The sequence below is a fragment of the Miniopterus natalensis genome, chromosome 7 (assembly GCF_054644295.1).
Source record: "Miniopterus natalensis isolate mMinNat1 chromosome 7, mMinNat1.hap1, whole genome shotgun sequence".
Lineage (NCBI taxonomy): Eukaryota > Metazoa > Chordata > Mammalia > Chiroptera > Miniopteridae > Miniopterus > Miniopterus natalensis.
In genome coordinates, this window is record NC_142087.1 from 45,027,091 (window position 1) to 45,047,596 (window position 20,506).

Genomic DNA, 20,506 nt, shown 5'->3' on the forward strand with positions numbered 1-20,506 from the left:
AGAGGTTTTCAAACTGTACCCCGTGATGTCATCCTATGACAATGGGGTGGGAAAGGAGAACAGGAGCAGAGGTTCTCAGAGCAAAGCAAATCACCACCTTTGAGGAGAAAGGGAATAGAGTTTATTGCACAGGCAAGACGGATTCGCCAACACTGAAAACCCCGTATTTTCCTGTTCTAAAATGAAACTTTTACACTGTGTGTGGCATGTGCTGTTTATTTGGTTGGAGAACTTTATGAACCAAAAAAAACTAGGTTTTAAAAAATAATCCTATAATCACTACCTTTTAAAATAAGAAATTATGTTTTCCAAATATTTGACTGCTGACATTTCCTAAAATCACCTCTTTTCCTTTAAATAACTGAAGAATGTTTTATTATATGTAAAGGTTTACTAAGCTGCATCCTGTTCACCAGTTTACCTTTTCTGACTAGGTCACTATCGAGTTGCATTTCTTAGTGACCTGTTCTGATTTCATTTTTTGAACAATTTCATCTTAACTGTCTGTACTATCTGTACACATCTGTACCATTCTGAGTTTGACTAAAGATAGAACACAGAATATATGAGTATGGAGTAATACATTTTTGTCAAATGTAAAATAACTACTGTTATTATAGCACACATACAAAAGGGCTAGCAGGCCCTAAAAAGCAGCGAAATACCCCTCCAGCCATAGGATATGACAGCATCTAAGCACAGCGCTCTTTCTGATATTTTACAATAATATCGACATTTGCATGCTTCTTTGAACATGCCAAAGATTTCACCTGTGTTCTCACTGCACTGTCATGCTGTGTGTTTAAATAGTTAAAGGCTATCTTCTCTTTAGAGACCGACAGACCTGCCAGGTTTCCTGTTAGACATTTCATGACCTGCTCAAAACTTAGCCCTGGACCCCCAAAGGAGCTGACTGGAACTGCAAAGGAAATCAGGAAGACACTTGCTAGCCATGTAATTTGCAATGGTAAACGACATCAAAAGACAACCATCGGGAACCATGCTTAGAGGATAGGCCTGTTATTGAACAAAAGAAAACTCTGCTTTTATCTAGTTTGTTACCTAAAACTCCCTGATCTTGTCAAAATAAGTACAAAGTGAGACAGTTTGTTAACAAGGGGCAAATACACATAAATCAGAAGTGATATGTGTATTTTTTCCAGTAGAACAATTGAGACCAATTGTGGCCCAAATCATGATGCAGAAAATGGGATAAAGTTACACAACCTACAAATATTAAACAAAAATACTATCTTATAGAAACTGTTAATACTTTCTTACCCCCAAAAAGTGCTTTTTACAATGACAACAGGCTACATCCTTTACTGCTATTTAATAAACATCTTCTCTATGAATACCAGCATGCACACATGCCACTGTGTCTGCACACTCGTGCTGAAACTGGAGAACCTGAGTGTCTGTTACGTCTCATTAATTTGGGACAATCTCTAGGACTAAATCAAGGGAATAAAAAGATACTAATGTTTTCAGACAGTATAGAATAGATAGTTCAACAAACCCTGGGTCTTAATGAAAGTCTTTGTTAAAATGTAACTAAATTGAGTCAACAGGCAGGCAATATTACCATCCATTCTTAATAAAACCAACAAGAAGATCGAATAACTAGAAACTAAAATAGCATTGGGAGGCAAAGTCATAAAAGATGTATGATGAAAAAAGGAACCCAGCATCAATTTCAATAGGGAGTTCTGAACAACCTTTCTAAACGGCCAACTAAAAGATTTATGTTCCTCTAAAACCATGCTGCTAAGACCAAGTTCTGTGCTTTGTTCCTACAATTACAGATGATGTTCTCCTCTCAAATGGACAAATATTTAAACTACATTGTTTCTTTGAGGTGGCACTGCAATATAAATATCCAACACAGAGGGGGGTAAACAAAAAGAAGGCATACTTTTAAGAACTCAAATGGACTTGATAATAAGAAGTCAGCAATGATAACTGTTAAAGGCTCGCCTACCTGTGTTTTTTGATGCCATTGGAGAGAGCATCTCCCCCACCGCAATCTTTTCCTTCAGACATTCTGGGTTTTCTACTGCTCAAATGTTCCCCTTCCTCTTCAAAGGAGTGTGCAGTCACTGCTTCCAATCGACTCAGGGACCGTTCCGACTCGGAATCTGTGGCAGAGCAGGTTCATGGTCAATGAGTTGAACTTGGCTTCGGTAACAATGCCTATCTCCCTTAATGCATCAGGCTTTGAAACCTAAGCAGCCTACTTTGTCCTTTGGCCATCCATCCGTTAACTACCTCCTCAGGGATTTCAGAGAACCCGCACTCAATAAGGCCAAAGGGGATTTATGAAACAGATATAGGCTTATAACAACTTACAATTAAATCAATTTTATATATTAACAGATTTCCAGAGAGTATCCAATTCTTTAAGAAACCATATTCAGTAGCTCCCCCTACCCCAATTTCTATTTTTATCTTCCCTCTCAAAGCACCTTAAACATAACTTACAAAAAAACACTCAATTTTTAAAATTCATTATAAAGAAAACGCTAGAGTATCTGTGCTTGTGAGAAGCACAAATGACATTGATACTACAGACACAACAGCAAAGGTAATTTAAAAATACTTTAAGAAATATTTCTTCTAGCATGATAGTACTTAAATCCTCAAGAGCTAAAGCTAGAAGTGTCCACAGAAAATCTAATTATCGAACAGGCATTTTTAGGGTGAAAATGCCATGTTCCCAATTGGCTGTGCATTCAGTGGAGCCATCTGCCTGTTTGGGAATAGAAGACAGCTTATTTTTGCACAGTACGTTATAGTTTTCAGGCACGTTCCCATTCTTTACCTCCTTTTAGCTTTTGCAGGGTGCTTTGGCGGCAGGACTATGGGGTTAATGAGAATTCTAACGGTCTCATGGTTTGTGAGCTGGGCGAAACAGGATGTGAACCTAGGTTTTCTGATTCCTTGTTTAATGTGCTATATATTTCAGCTCAAAGTAGCAGCCACTCAACCTCCAGAAAACTTTAAATGGTTCCTATACTATTCTTAAAATGTAAATTCAAGGTAACATCTAACTTCCCTTAAGCAGATGACTATGTACTCAACTGTGCTCAGCTCTAGAGAAGCACTCCTAGACACATTCAAACAAATTTCCTTAAATAAATTCCCAATCATGTTCTTAATATGTCCTATAGTCAAGATGTTCAGGAAATAATTATTTTTAGTACTTCCCTTTCCCCCCACACTGCATTCAACCAAAGTCACGGAATTTTATTTTTATCACATTAGCTTGATTAGTAACAATTGCTGGATGAGCGCAATTGCAGGTTGGACAACATGGCTTGAGCTCTGAACTCTGGACCCTCTGAATGGTGTAAGTTACTTACAGAAAGACTTTCAATGCTGGCAAAGTTATTTTTATTTTCTGTAACTAGAACACTACAAGAATTAAAAATATAGCTTTGTTCTGTCATGTATCTTATAACAAATAGATATTTTAATAATAAATTTAAAGAGGTATTTTTCATTGTCAATTTTGGAAGGTAGCCACAATATTTTATTGGGAAAAAACTTACAGACAAGCTGTATAGCCAATAACAAGAGGACTGTCTACCCATTAGATGAAATAGCAGTTGTTAAAATTACATTTACCAAAACAACTTGATAAAATAAAAAAACTGCTTTTAACATAATACTAAGACAAAATAAATCAGGATACCATTTTATAACTTTAAAATATAAGCAAAATAATAATTATACTCTGCCTCAAAGAAAGAACATTCTGGTTCAGGGAAACAGTTGTGCAAATGAGAGCAGGAAGGTGACAGCAGTGTGTCTAGAGCACAGTGAGGCAAAGGGGATGAGTCCACTTTCGGGGGAAAGCAAATGGGCATCAGGAAAGGCAACCTAGGAGAGGTCCAACTACAGATAAATCTTTAAAAAGTGAAAATGGTGCTCAGGCGGAGGTGAGAGAAGAGTTGTTCAGAGCTGAATGAGCAAAACCTGAAGATGATGACAAGGGTCTTGGGGTGGGGGCTGGGGTGGTTTCTTCACTTCTACATTGTCAAAGTTGTTTGATATAAAGGAGAATTAAGAATTAAAGCATCCAACAAAATAATCTTGTCTGTATTGGTCAGTATTATTTAAGATGCATTATTGCTTTATAACTCAGATGTCGCCGAAGGGGTTTAGAACAGGCCTCCCCAAGCTGTGCTACTTTGGCAGGTGGATTATTTTGAGCTGAAGGCAATCAAGACGCTATGGGCTCAGAAGAAACTTCTGTCCCTCCTTAACTACCTAAACGAATAAAAATTAGGGGCTTTGCCCATAATAAGAGCTATTACCAGAGATAACTTTTTATGGCCTATCAATAGAGCAGGGCAAACATCTAATTACTGAACATCTGCTCCTCTAAGACCCTCCTCCCTTCTTAGCCCCAGGTACCTTACCTCATTGCTTGGCTCAGGATGCCACACACGCTTCATTTTCCCTTTCTGTCTCTGAACCTCTCATGTATGTGGGGTTTCTGACTCATGCATGTGGAGTTCCCTTCATACATATGTACTTAAATTTGGTTAATCTATCTTGTATTGATTTCATTATTAGATCAGCTGAAAGAACCTGGAAGGGCAGAAAAAAATTCCTTCCTCCTCTGTCTTGAAAACCAAAAAGCACTGAAGCAAAAAACCTCAAGCACTTATTAAACATCACTAGGCATAGGCTATTGGGTTTGCTATTTACAAGATACAAATCATAAGGCAGGGATTTATCCATTTAAACAGAAAATTCTTAACAAAAAGCAGATATTCAGTAAAAACCAACCAAGAGGTACGGAAGTAAGAGCTTCTATGAAGCAGAGAGACTTTTCTCACGACAAGATTTCAACTCACTGAATACAGAACGAAAGACCTGCTACCTTGTGGCATCACGGGACCGCTGTGCTTACCCACAGGGATACTATCGGGTGGCAGTTCAGACCTGTCCTCCTGGGGGTGGCAGTACTTGACTCCCTCTCCGTCTCCTTACACCTTCTCTCTTCCTCCCTCTTCCTCCACTTCTCCTCCTTCCCTAATCCTTACTCTTTGCTCTGATTCTTTAATACAATCAGGCTGGCCTCACCCTAACCCCCCCCCCCAAAGCTCTCTGACAAAGGTCACCAATTACCTCCATACTGCAAAGTCCAACGGTCATTTTTTAATTTTATCGTGACTCACTCACCACCTCTGACACTGCTTAATACAATCCTTTCTTCCTTTATCGTGTGCAAGGCACGCTGGATTCAAAGAGCAGTAACATCTGACGCCTATCCACGGTCTAGCCGAGGCAGACCGTTTTGTGAACGTGTGAGGTGAGTAAATTTTTGTAGGTGCCCTAACAGAAGCCTAAATAGGAGCAGTGGGCCACAAAGGTGGGATCAGCCAGCTTCACAGAGTGAAGGACAGGGCGTCCAGGGAGGATTGTGACTGATGATTGAGCTACACTGACAAGGAGTAAGAGGAAACGGGGGAGAGCTGCAAGAGGAACTGTTCTAGCAAAGGGCACGGCATGGCCCAACATGGGAGGAATAAGGCATTCAGCAAGACGGGAATGGAAGATGCAAGAAAGGAATGGTGGTGGAGGCAGCTGGATGGAAAGGAAGCTATGAGTCAGTCAGGAAGCTGGTTATATAGGATAAATCAAAATCAAAATCAAAATCAAAGGCAGGCTGTGGGATGAAGAAAATACAAAACAAGGCTGGGAAGGAGGTGGCTGGTAATTCCAGCACACGCCATGAGGTTCTGTCTACTTGCCAGAGTTAAGTCACCAACGTATCTCTGAGCAGTCTTTAGCCTCAGAGGCAAAGGAAACATAATCAATGACATGACTTACGGTGCCCATGAGATAAAAACTCATTAGTTTCTTAAGAACAAAAGCTCAGTTATTTCTAGTACTATGAACAGAGAGATGTCTAATATATATTGTGTGAAATAGTTTGAACTTACTCTGTTGGCAACAGGAAGCCATTCGTACATTTTAGGCCTTCACAGCATCAGTCACGCTAATGTAGCTCCAGGACAGAATCGTTTCATTTGGAGACCCATACTTCCAGATATATTTAAATTCACACAGTTACCTAAGTGCCAAAGAGGCCACAGCTACTGTGGAGGCTTACTGATTAAGGCAAAACCTGCACACAGAGGTAACTTTCAAGTCTCCCCATACTAATAAACTGGTGATGGATCTCAGTGCCTCTGAAGTGATTATTCAGTCCTAAAACTTGTGGTTTTTTCAATTTTACCCACATATGTAAATATCAAATAGGCCAGATTTTTATCTACCATTCAGTGTTACTGAGCAATATCAATACCTTAGTAGGAAGCATAAAATACCAGAAAGAGTGTGTTACTGCCTCCTGTTTGGTGGGCGCTGTGCTCTCTTACAGTAGTAAGGCCACCATACTCATGCTTTAAAAACAAACAGGCATTTAAGGTAGACATGATCTTTGCCTGATTATTTTTTTCTCGATTAAAACAGCAGTATTAGTACAAATTGGTAGTTACAAAACAGTCATGGGGGTGTTAAGTACAGCGTAGGGAGTCAGTAACACCGTAATAACTGTGTATGGTGCCAGGTGGGTACCAGAAACATCGGGGGAGCACTTGGTGAAGGGTAGGACGATCGTCTCACCACTACGCTGCACGCCGGAAACCAACACAAAATAATACTGAATGGAAACTGTAATTTTGAAAAATTTTTAAATCTTACCATACAAAAAAGAAACAAAACGCTAGTATTAATAAAAAGTTTGTTTTAATGTCACAAATCTCCAATGGCCTAGATCTTTATTTTGAACACATTTCGGAGTGAACACAATCCTCTCTCTCATCCAAAGTGCATGAAAGCCAACTGTTGTGACTGGGTTAACATGACTAAAAATTAACTTATCAAGTTGTATACATTCGACGTGTACAGCTTTCTGCATGTCAATCATACCTCCGTAAAGTGGTTTAAGAAAACCTTTGGAATCAAGAGGATCATTATCTCTATCCTACTTTTTTTAGTTTTTCTTCCTATTAAAAGGCCGAAAGAAGAGGTCATGAAGTTAATGATATAAACATGTCAACAATTCTTATAAATTATCCTGATAAATATTTTTTTAACATGACCTTTGGAAACTAGCCTGAGAACAAACAGTACAAAGGAGCAACATGTGGAAGAGCTGTGAATCATGTCCAAGTAAGCCCGCCCCCTCTACTGAAGGTAACAGGAAGAGGCCAGGCACGCAGGCTCAACTTAAAACCTGTACTGCTGAGTTTCCCACAGACTGGCCATGTCCTAAAAATGTAACCCAAGCTTAAAATATCAGTACTAAATTTTTATTTAGCTTTAAGGTACTACTGCATAAACTCAAAAATAACACAGTAAATACAAAGAACACAAAGAAAATAAATAAAGCCTACCACATTTAGAGTAAATTGTAAACTGAAAATCAGGATGAGTCCAGAAGGGGCTGTCAAGAGACTGCTACAACAGTCTACTAAGGAAATGAAAAAAACTTGAAAACAGAATCTTGGCAGCAAGCAACAAGAGTCAGAGACATTCTAGACATATCCTCTCTGAATGAAGTCCAAGGTGAAAAGCAACCAAATGATAAAGTGCTGCTTATGACAGAGTTTCTTAAAAGTATTGGCTGTTCCCCCAAGCAACTAAATCTATTACTATTTTCCACAACTTGCAAAATCTGCATATGCAATTAAGGATGAAGAATTATGCAAATCATAGCGTGTGGGCTACTGGAAATCTTACGTGTATCCATTTAGGATTACTAAATCAACAAAGCTTTCTAATTTGTCTTGGTGACATACTTAAAATTATTTTCAAGAAGATCACCTATACATTCACTCAACAAAGAAAAACATTCTAGAACTAAAGACCAGTTACAGAATAATCCATGGTTATGAAACAAAGTATTTTCATGAGATTCAACTTAATAAATTAACATTTACCAAATACCAGGTAAAGGGTAGTTGCTGAAACAGTTTCAAAAGATTAATGAGATATAGTTGGTGCCCTCCAAGTATTCAAAGTCCAGTCTAGGAAAGACGACATCTGAACTGCAATCAATGATGAAAAAGTTTAAGGCAGGAAAAAAGAACTGTGGGTGTGAGGGGAAGAGTAAACAGCTCTAAGGCCTGAAAGAACAGGGTGTCTGTCCAAGAATAGCTGGCAGAGCTAGAGAGAAGGGTGGCCAGATGGAAAAGATGTGGTCAGAGAAAAAGCTTTAAAGTGAGTCAGATCAGCATTGGATAAAGATGTGGTACATATATATACAGTGGAATATTACTCAGCTACAAAAAAGGGACTGGATGAAAAAAGGTGAAGAGATTAACCAAAGAACATATATACATAGCCCACGGACACAGGCAATGTGTGGTGATGGCTGGGGGAGGGGGGGGCTGAGTGGAGGTGAGTAAAGGGGGCCTTTGAAATATATATATATATATTTTATATATATATATATATATATATATATAAATATATATATATGTAAATTTTAAAAATAAAGTGGGTCAGATCACAGAGTTTGGACTTAACCTGTAGTAATGGGGAGTAGCTGGATATTCTTCTAGGGACTGAGATCAGTTTTAGACTTTATAGTATCAGTGCCCATGGCCACCGTAACAATCACCATCAACTTGATGGCTTAAAACAACTAAAAACTAGTCTTTCATAATTCTGGAGGCCAGAAGTCCAAAATCAGTTTCACTGGACCAAAATCAGTGTTGGCAGGTCCACTGTCGCTCTGGGGCATCTAGGGGAGAATATGTTCCATACCCAGCGCTGGTGGCTGCCAGCATTCCTGGACTTGTGATCTTTTTTTTTTTTTTTAAAAAAAAAAGGTTACAAGTTCCCAGGATTAGAAGGTGGCCATATCTTTTGGGGACCATTTTTCAGCCTCCCACACCTGACAATATGCAACATGGAAGATGGGCTGCCGGGGACAAAGACTGGATGCAGGAAAATCTTAGAAAGGAACTGTCATAGTCTGTGGGGTCAAAAGGAGGGGAAAATTGAGTGAAAGCACTGACAGTGAATGTTGGGGGGAGAAAAGAGGGAGAAAAAAAGACTAGACGCCTAGATGCTGGGGGAGGGGTCACGAGGGGGAATAAAAGGTGACTTCCACATTTGTAGCGTTCACAGTGGGTGGAGGATGATACCATTCCCCAAGACAGGGAACGCAGAAGGGGACAGGACAGGATGACAGGTCTGGTTTCCATCATACAGAGTTTGAGGTGCTTTGGGCCAAAGTGGGAATTTTCAATAAACAGATGGGAAGCCTAAGAATATGATTATCTTCTATAACCAACTGGTTCTCAAATTCAGTCAATTTAACTTTAAAAGTGTATGTCAAAAATTCATTAACTCCAATATTTGAACTAGTGTGTGCTAGAATCTATGCTAATTGCTAGGGATGCAGAGTTCCTCATGGAATTTACGTCTGGTTGAGTGTCAAGGCCAACAAGAATCAAATCATAAAAGTGAGTACAAAATTTCACCTACGGGAAATACTATGGTACAATGGTACATGGAGAATCTATAAAAGCAGATATTTGGTCAAGTCAAGAAAGTCAACTAGGCTTCCACGAAGATGCCTCTGACCCTTGAGAAAAGGTCAGAAGGATACATGTTCCGCAAAGATTTAAAGGGAGAGAACTGAAACTTCCCATTCTCACTTAAATTGCTTTAATTCAAACTCTTGTCATCTCTTATCTAGAACACTAGCAGCTCAAATCAATCTTTATTCCTAAAACACTAATATTCTACCACAACATGAACTCCTGAGTAAGGACCATGTCTTATTTTCTTTGAATTCTTAATTCTCAATATAATGCAAGCATATTATTAAAATTCCACAATGTTAACTTTAAAAAGTGAATTTTTAAAATACTAATCTTTATCACTCTATATATTTCTGTCTATTGTCTCCCTACCACCTAAATGCTTAAATGCAAATTCTTTTGCAGACTCTGATGACAAGACTCGTTACAAGCTGGTCCTAAACTACCTTCTTGACTTCATCTCATCACTACACCTCCCTGCATCCAAAACACTCCCCCAGTTTCAGTCACAGCGCATTTCATGTTTTTGAAAACTCTCTCTCTACCTTTGTATGTGTTGCCTTTTCCCACAAAGAATATTCTTCCCCCATCTTATCTGCTGGGAGAACTTTTTACTGACTCTTCCAAACACGCCTCAAATGTCATTTATTTTGTGATCCTTTCTACAACTTTCCAAAGCAGTTAGCTGCCTCTCCTCTGAATTTCTATAACTCTTTATGTACCGCTTGATAGTACTTACTCATTAACTTGTCCAACACATATCTATTCAGCTCCTCTTTCTTTGTCTAGCACTATTTGTAGGGCCGGGAATACATCCCTCCCGTCACTCAGGAGCTCACATCATTTTAACTGCAGGAGATCAACAAACAAATGAATACATCGTGCGAAAGGTGTGTTGTTGTTTTTTAAAGGCAAGAAAAGGGGAGAGAAAATGGCAGTGAAGGTCTCTCTGAGCAGAAAAATGAAGTGTGGGAATGAGCACTGTGAATATTTGGGATAAGAGAGTTCCAGGCAGAAATAATAAAGAGCAATGGCCTGAGGGAGAACATGTTTGGCAAGTTCAAGAATTAACAGTGAGGTCAGAGTGATAGGAGTGAGGAAGACACAGGTAGATTTCAGAAAGGAGGCAGAGGGCCAGATCATCAAGGACTTTGGCCTTTATTCCAGCCAAGAAGGAAAGCCTTTGCAGGGTTTTTGCACAGAGAACTGATATGAACTGATTCATATTTCAAAATCATCACTCTGATAGCTGTGTTTAAACTGCTGCCGGAAATAAGGGTGCAAGTGGAGAGGCCAGTTAGAAAGTGACCGTGATAATCCAGGTGAGAGATGACGGGGGCTTGGGTCTGGTCTGAGTAGAATTATGAGAAGTGCTCAGATTCTGCTATACCCTGAAGGTAGATCTGACAGAATTTGCTAATGGATTGAATGTGGATGTGAGCCAAAAAAATAAAACTGTCTGTGGTGGGTAATTCAAAGGCTCTCAGCCTTGGCTGAGCATTTGGAAAGGCTGCAGAAGAGGCAAGCTTGTGAGTAGAGTTCAAGAGTTCTCTTTTGGAGGGTTTAAGACATTTAGGAGATCTTATTAGACATTTAAGCCAATGTGCCAAATAGCCAGACACGAGTCTGAGACTCAGGGGAAGACTGGGGCTGGAGACACAGAATTATGTGTTTATCAGAATATAGACAATGGGACTAGATGAGGTCAGGTACAGTAAAGTTGCTCAAGCTTTAATGTCCATATGACTCACCTATAAATTTGAAAAAAAATGCAGATTCTTATTTGCTAGGTCTGACTCAGAATCTGGAATTTATTCACGTTGGTGTCACCTGGCATGCACTGGGCACTCAATAAGCATGTCTAGCTAAGGAAATCCTCTCAGTGCTAAAGACAGTACAAAATGCACATGCTTTGCAATGAATATTTAATGGAGACATTAATTTAGTCAATAAAATCATTTTAGAAAAAGATGATGAGCCCAGAAGGTCAACTCAAAACCTAAAGGATAAATTACATTCATCAGTGTTTACCTGTAACATACAAACAATATGAGCAATCTGCTGAGCAATCAGTGTTTACCTACAACATACATACAATATGAGTAATCTGCTGAGTAATTTTTTAATGCTATAAACACAAAATTCGATTAAGAATCCCTGCCACTACCTGGAATTTCTTCAGAATGCTGTACCATATATTACATATAGAGGGTGTTTATTAACAGTCATATTCTATAGCGCTTAATTGGCTGTCCATCCCATCACCCAATTACCCAGCTTTGTGCTAGGCAATAAAGGTAATACAAAAGTTAATACAAAAGCTCTCTGCCCTAAAGAACATGCAGTGTTGTTGAGGAAATGAAGAAATACACAAAAAGTTATATAACAAGAAAAAGGGCAAGAACAAGGTAGTGTGGCTAAAAAAAGGTGGGGGGGTAGGCAAGAGAGAAATAAGTGCTAGAAATACAAAGGTGAGTGAAATTGCTAAGTGTTAGTATTAGGCAGGTCCACACTATAGAAAACCCACAGAAAAGGCCCAGATAAGAAATGTAAAGCTATTTCAAAAACAAACTGTAGGAGAAATGAAAGCACTGGGCTTGGGAACAGCAGGCACAGGTTCTGACTAAACGGCCACGATGAGCTGCTGTCTTCTTCCCAACACTGACCACCTGGGTCAAATTCTGTATCTTCTATGTGTAAAATGTCAGCACAGATGTTACTACTCTTCTCAGCTGGGACCAGATGTATTTATTGGACTCAACTTTGTTCGACATAGGTCAAAACTGTTCCTGTGTAGTCCCACCTTCCATTTTGAAAGTTTTGATTTAAAAAGACACGAGCTGGCGAGAGTGTGGAGAAAGGGGAACCCTGGTACAGGGCTGGTGGGAATGCAGACTGGGGCAGCCACTACGGAAAACAGTGTGGAGGTTCCTCAAAAAATTAAAAATGGAGCTGCCATTTGACCCAGTGACCCCACTTCTAGGAATATATCCTAAGAATCCAGAGACACCAATCAGAAAGAATATCATGCACCCCTATGTTCACAGCAGCGCAATTTACAATAGCTAAGATCTGGAAACAGCCCATGTGCCCATCAGTAGACGAGTGGATTAAAAAAAGTGGTACATTTACACCACAGAATACTATGCAGTTGTAAAAAAGAAGGCTCTCTTACCCTCTGAGACGGCTTGGAGGGACCTGGAAAGTATTATGCTAGGTGAAATAAGTCAGTCAGAGAAAGACAAACATCACATGATCTCATTTCTATGTGGAATAAACTGATGAATAAAATGGAACCAGAGGCTTGGAGACATGGACCAGACTGACTAATCTTGGAGAGAAGGGGGGAGGGCGGGCAGGAAGAGATTAACTAAAGAACTTATACGCATATATGCATTGCCTGTGGACACAGACAATGGGGTGGTGAAGGTCTGGGGTGGGATGGGAACCAGGTGGAGGGGGGCAAGGGGGAAAAAGTGGGGACATCTGTAATACTCCCAACAATAAAGACAAATTAAAAAAAAAAAGACACGAGCACCTACCAATGCAACTGCTGAGAAATGCTAAAATTGGCTTCAATTTCATGACATAATTCTACTGGTTCTGCCAATCTACACTATTGGATTATATGCATTATTCATGCACATTTTCACCAAAATAGCATTAAGAGGAAAATCTAGCAAGAAAGACTTTCTTGAGCAACTGATCTCAACATGTTTCTAAAAAGGAAAATGAACAAACAGTAAGAAAAACAATACATTTTGAAATTATAATATTGAAAAGGCACATATTTTCGTGAATCTGCTCTCTCAGACCAGTACTAAAGAATAACAGCCATGAAATTATTTAACTGGTAACAAATGTTTCTAAATGTTTCAAAACTAATTCCTTGGAACAGCGATTCTCAACCCGTATGCCACCCCACACTGGTGTGCCGCAAGAATTTTTAAAACATACAATTCGCTCTGACCTCTTTTCCCTTAGATTGTCAACTAAAAAAATCACAACAGCCAACACAAGCATAGCTGTCTGGTGTGACTGAATCAAAATGATACGTATTTTTTGTCAGATCGGCAAAAAATATTTTTTGGTGTGCCGCAGAATTTTACTAATTAGTTAATGTGTGCCATGAGATAACAGAGGTTGAAAATCGCTGCCTGAGAAGATTATTAGAGATTCCTAAGGTCATTCACCTTTCCTTTTTCTCCCTATTAGCTACTTTTTAATTTACCCCTCTCTGTGAGCAGGTCTCATAGCTCCAACTCCATTGTAAGTTCCTTGAGAACAATTTTTATGGTTAATACTCTCAGCCTCACTCACTCCTCTGTTCACCACCCCTCCTCTCCCACCTGGCATCTAAAGTGGCGAATGCAGACTGTATGAAATCAGCATCTATTATGGATTCTCCTGTGCTCTTTATTAAATACCAACACATTTTCAGGTAGGGACAAAAATATCAATGACATTTGTTCAACAAGCTGAATTCAACAAACATTTAGAGAGCAACTGTGATGCCAGGCTAAGTACTTCAGGGGAGATAAATAGATATGGTCACTACTGCCATTAAGAGACAAGCACACCGCAGTGAGAGAGCTATAAAAGGAGATGCACACGGAAACACAAAAGAAGAAATGATTCATTCTGCCCGGAAGAGGCAGGAAAGGCATCCCAAGAAAGGGAGACAATTTAGGGATACTCAGAGCTTTGGTCGGAGCAGAGGAGAGCACTTTGTAACGGTGAAACCGATAGGGAAGCAATACACTAGGAATATGCAGAAGGAACCTCTTTCTCCTTCCCTAACGCGATTCCTTCTCCGTATTTCTACACGTATCTGCTGGCAGAATGGAATCTTTGCACAGAACTAGTTAGTTTCTCACTAATTCTCTGTGCTTCAATATGCGTGAATATTTAGCCCCTTTCTCAGGAAGTGTTCAGTGAGGGTAATATCAGAAATTTCACCCAGCATGACCATTTTAACATTCCTTCAACACACACACACAGACAGTAAGGACAAACCGTGAGGCTTCGTTAGACTGACCTCCTTTTACACAATGAAATTACACCATATTGTGAGAAAGAAATCTGTTTGCTTTAGGGAATTTTACGCAATCTTTAGTCACTGGGTATACTAATAAAATAATTTTTAAATAATCAAGAGATCCCATGGGGCTGGGGAAACGGTACTGCATTGCGTGCTGGCATCAAGGTTTGCCTGGCCTACGTATTAGATTTCCACTGACCCTGATTGTCTGAAAGACTTAAAGGGACGTGATAAGGGGAAACAGGAAATCACGTGGACTTTAAATCTGAGCAAGTTAAACTACCCTTTTATTTTAAAGGGAAGTAACACAAGTTGTCAGCAAGTTTTAAAAAGATGAAGCATTTAGTGAAAACAACTGACAAATATTTTAAGAGAAGTATCTCTAAAAACCTTTTTTTACATCTTTTAAAAATTAACATAGGCTTGATGTAACCTATTATTTGATTCGGCAATTAAAAATAAGCTTTAAATGAAATATAGGTATGCATCCCCTTTTATCGTTCTCAATTAACTCTGTACCCAAACGCCCGCTGTCACTATGGCACCTGAGGCCTGGAGGAAGCCGGTGTGGTATGAGCTCAAGACTTGTCTGACGATCCCGTCAACAGCCTTGAAGACCTGTTACGGAGTCTGAATATTATGCTCGGTGAAATGAGAAGCCACTGAAGAATTTTAGGCGGGGAATGTGACAATGTTACTGCTACAAAGTGTCACTTGGGAGCACGCAGACAGTGAACTTCTGGAAGGCAGGGCAGGGCTGGAAGCAGGACCTTGAGTTAAGAGGTTGGACAAGAGTGGATGCAACGCAGGTGGCGATAATGAGAGCTGATATTTGTCAACTTCTTAGTGTTCCAGACACTGTTTTGAGTACAAATATTTATGAATTTATATCTCACTGTATCTCACTGTATTTGATGAAGAAATGAGGCATGGAAAAGTGAAGTAACTTTCCTCGGGGTGTAACAACTAGTAGAGGCACAATTTACCAAAACAGCCTCTGCCCCAACACCTACGCTTTCAACCACTGCACTACAGTAACAGAACACAGATGGGTTCAAGGTCTGATGTGAAGTAGAATGGACAGGCCTTGGTTGGGTGTCAGGCTCTGGTACATGTATGTCCCAAGTTACTCCCAGGTTTCTAGCTTTAGGAGACGAAGGGGGTCCCATTTACCAAAATGAGGCAAACTCTAGAAGAAAGAAGATCTAGGGGGAAGATCAAGAATTCATTTTTTATTTACCCAGCTGACAGTTAAGTACATAAGAGGAGATCAGATGTATACATTTGGGAATGGTGATAGTCAGAAAATAGCCCCCCAAAGATGTCCCTGTCCTAATTTCTGGAACTGTACATGGTAAAAGGACTCTGCAGATGTGACTGAGTTAAGGACCTTGATGAGGGAGGCGGGCCCACTGTAATTCCTAGCGTCCTTATAAAGGGAGGAAAGAATGTCAGAGTCAGCGAGGGCCTGGAAGATGTCCCACTGGTGTCGAAGACGGAGGATGGGGCCTCAGCTGAGGAAGGCAGGTGGTCCCTGGAAACAAGAAAAGGCAAGGAAACAGATCCTCTCCTAGCTCCTCCGGAAGGAAGACAGCCCTGCCAACACCTTGACTTTAGGACTTCTGACTTCTAGGACTATAGGAGAATAAATCTGCACTGTTTAAGCTATAACATTTGTAATAATTTGTTATAGCAGCAATAGGAAACTACTATAGGACCCTGAAGTTAGTATTTAAAATGATGCGGTATTGGAGTGTAGGTGGAAGGAACAATAACTAAACAAAAGTTCTTGAGTAGGCACGAGGAGATGGGTGCCTGAGCAAATGAGGTGGGGATGGCTTTAATTAAGGGGGAACATTTCTTCTTTTATAACAGAAGGGAAGGAGGAAGTGGGAATGGAGGTTGATGTGTAGAAATTGTAATGAGAAGACGAAGTCATTCCCAAATGATGTCTTTTACGACCTCAGTGAATTATGTGGCTAGGTCATCAGCAGGTCAAGACTTGAATCCAGGGCATCTGACTCTTAATTTTAACCCAGTTCTACATTGTACCAAATGATTCCCAAGATTTGCTGTAATAGTAGCAGAGGCCACAGAAAGGCTAGTATGTTCAGGGCAGGAAGGAGCGAATGCGTGGCACCTGCCCCTTTCCTTCATTTCCCACAGCCACGGCAGAACATGCTGATTAAGCTAGGACTTGGACCAGCCTTGGGATCTTTCTCAACACAGTAATCCATAAGGCAGCAGGTAATGTGAGCCAACCTGAACCGACACCTAAGATGAAATTTATTTGCCAATATTGACTCAGGGAGCACAGTTCTTTCTATCTCCCCTTCCCAAATGAGACAGTTGTGGAGATGAGTATTAAAATATGACTAAGCAGCAGAAAGATGCCAGTAGCTGCCAAATGTCTGTCAAGAATAGAATGATTAAGAAAACTGGTCAATCATATCATGGGCGTTTATGCAAACTTTAAAAAGAGTGAGCTAGAGTTGGAGTACTGACGGGAAAGATTTCCAAGATACGTTGTTACGGAAAAGCAGATCCAGAACAATTACGCAGCTAAACCCATTGATGATTTAAAAAACAACAATCGTATGGAACACACGCACATATACATGCGGATACTTTCAAAAGGTCTGGAAGAGAGCAGACATAAGAAGAGAAGCTAAAAAGAACCTCTCAGGAACAGTGTGTATTTAGAATAAAGGAGGAAGGGAAAATTTCACTGAGTACTATGGGCACTTTTATTTTTAATTGTTTATAACAAATATGGCTTTTTAAATGAATATTTTTTTCTTTCTTTTTTTTTTTTTTAAAGGACATAAAAGATGAGCAGCTAAAATGTCTGGGTTCTTTTATATTCAGACCTCTTTGCATTTAATCCAAAGATCCCTCTAGGTACTTTCCTTTTTGAATGCCCCAAACAGAAGGAATACAGGAGATAACACTACTGGATTTGGCACAGGGTAGATGCGAATCAATGTCATCGCCCTCCCCGCCACCTTCCGCAGTCACGTTACACATTCCTGTTACTCATTCCACTGCTTTCAGATCCCAGTTTACTTTCTCTTCCCAAAATGAGTCATTCTCTTCACAAATACCATATCTCATTGACAGCATCATAACTACCATCTTTTCTCTGATTATTTCAAAATCTGGCTATTAAAATTACTCTTCCCCCTTTTGATGAGATCACGCTTCTAATAATAATGTTTCTATTTGCTCTGTTTATATTATATAATGAATCTCTTCTCCATCTACCAACGTCATCTTTCCTGTCCTATATGGTCACGTCACTTTAACTCCCTTAACCTAATCTTCTAGTTCTCACGTCTATTACCCATCACTGCGCATCCTTCAGTTCCTTGTCCTCCGAGGTCTCCTGATTCCACGGCCGACCCAGTAATTATATATGTTCATCTAGGATATAAGCACTTAAGTTTCCTCACATAATTAGTTGTTCTCTATCTCACCGATCTCCAACCACTCCCCTCTACATGTTCCTTCCATATAACCCCCCACACCTACCTCAAAACATTTAAATTCCTAGAAGGTCAAAACGAATTAGTAGCACCTCCTCTTGAAAGTCACTCTTGACTCTCCACATATATCTCCCATTGTTTGAGTACCTAGGACACGTCAGACATTGTCCTAAACACTATTTAAACATATGAACTCAATTAATCCTGACTCAACCTGCTGAAATGGATACTATAAATACTATTATTAACCCCATTTTAAATCCGTGAACACTGAAAACCAGAGAGGTCCGGGAAATTGCTGAAGGTCACACAGCTGGCTGTCAGAGGCAGGATTCCCACACAGGATTCCCAGTACGCTACACTGTGCTCTGGCATGTATTTACGAGGCAAAGTTAAGCACTTCGCTGCTTCAGCCACACCATGGTCTCCCCTCTACTTTGGCACTTACCATACTGTACTGTTACCAACTGTTACTTCTCTGTATCTTTTACTCTAAGAATACAGAGTAAGGGTACTCTTTGAGGACAGAAAATGTCCATCTCTCTATCCTTAAACATGTAATAGCACCTGGAACTAGGAGGTATTTAATGATCACTGAATAAAGAAATACTAAATTCATGCAGTTTTAATGGCACTCTATCCCCAGCACAGCATAACCCATCAACACAGGGGACCTCAGTAATGACTTTCATTCCAAACTTTCAGGCTCCCGCCCTAGTAACACAACATAAAACGGAGGTACTTTGGAGAGCTGTAGTGATACATCTCTATCTGTTCAATCCAGGAAACTCAAGGTGACGTCCACCCTCACGTAGGTGGTGGACTTTAAATCACCAACGATCCAGCCGGCAGGCCTCTGAATTACCTGACAGTGCGTCATAGAACTCGTCCTCACTGAGGACGCTGGGCGGGGGGGAGCCTTTCACCAGGGACTGCTCTAATTCATGGTGTTCAGTGGCTAGAGTCTCCAGTGCTTCTGACAAAATTTTGTTTTTTTCTTGCTCCTGTTCCAATTTAAAGTTCCTCACCTGGAAGAAAACAGAGGTACAGAAAAGACTTCAGAGAGACAGGAGATACGGACTTACTCAGAAGTATGTGAAAATTACTTGCTTTTGATCCAGTTCAACCGCAACGTCAGAAATGAAAACAGTCGTGCTATATACCCATGGATGAATGAGCAGAATTGCTAAGCTAATTCTGTTCTTCCCATGGGGCCTTTTCTCACAACAGCTCTAGCTAATGAAAACAGATTAAGACTGGCAAACAAATCCAGTTCAAATGATCAGGATCCTAGTATAAGGACATTAGCCAAATCAGAAATCATACACTTTTTAAAAACAGAGAATCCCTCAACATTAATGAGAAAAAAGGTTTTTTGAGGGGGGAAATTCAAACCATCAGCAAGTTTTTGAATAAAATAAAGAATTAAAACCACTCCAAAGCTTAAGTTATAATCTTCCAGTTTACTTTCAAATAGTTGACATATCCACTGAAAGGAAATAAGCTGCCAGGTAATGACAATTTAATTTTCATTTTAAAATTCCATATTCTGGTTTCAATTTCCCATTTTACCTTGAATTTAGTGCCCTAAAAAATAAAAGATAAATTATAAAACAGGCCAAGCCTGCTTTCATTTTGCATCCCTCAAAGACAAAGTGTATTCTTCCCATCTGATTCAAGAGCATTAAACCTTTGCAGTTAACCAAAACCTAAAATTTTAGTAACCTAATTGTCATAGGAATTAGCAGGGACTGGATTTGACAGGGACAGTTTTTCATATTTCTGGATCAGAACTCTGGAAATCGCAGCTATGCCATAATCTCCGTCAATTTCCAGAGTCTACCTGGTGCTCCAGACAGGAGCCAATAAAGATGGGATTTACTGTTCCCATTGTATAATCTCAGAAGTCTCCTGTTCCTTAGGCCCCTCACCTGTAAAATAAGAGGATTCTACTAGCATCAAATAATCTAATCAGTAGTCTTCAACTCTGTGGCCTTCAAACTTTTTTTTTTTAACTTTAGCAGCAGAACCATCTTCTCAAATGTAACCCTCACCTATAAAACAGATGTTTTAGAAAGTTGAACAGTGCTGGGTAGCACTGGAGCCCCACCTCCCTCCCTGAGGTCCCCCCAAGGCCCAAAGCCAGGGGCTGTTCCAACAGTTTGAAGAGCACTGAATGAGGTGACCTCCGAAACCACCTCCAGGTTAAAAGTTCGTTCTCTACGTCTTGGGAGCTACAGAACTCTCACAACTGCTCTGCATTACTCACTCACTCCACTGATTCTCACCCTTTCGCTTCCTGACATTCCCCCTCATGGGCTCCGCCCGCCGAGTTCCTGAGAGCCACACATTAGGTACAACACTCCCAGAGTCCTGGGAATAACTTACAACACAGCTTTATTAAA

At 40.0% G+C, this 20,506-nt stretch overlaps 1 protein-coding gene across 2 annotated transcripts in view; it reads right to left on the minus strand.

Annotated features, from left to right (window-relative positions):
• Nucleotides 1–20,506, minus strand: part of OSBPL1A (oxysterol binding protein like 1A) — a 166,322-nt gene that overhangs the window by 50,257 nt on the left and 95,559 nt on the right. For both annotated transcript variants that reach the window (XM_016195907.2, XM_016195908.2), the window contains 2 exons: nt 18,967–19,129; nt 1,982–2,138 (listed from right to left, as the gene is read on the minus strand). In XM_016195907.2, the coding sequence (XP_016051393.2) occupies nt 1,982–2,138; nt 18,967–19,129 (320 nt within the window). The remainder of the gene's footprint in view (nt 1–1,981; nt 2,139–18,966; nt 19,130–20,506) is intronic.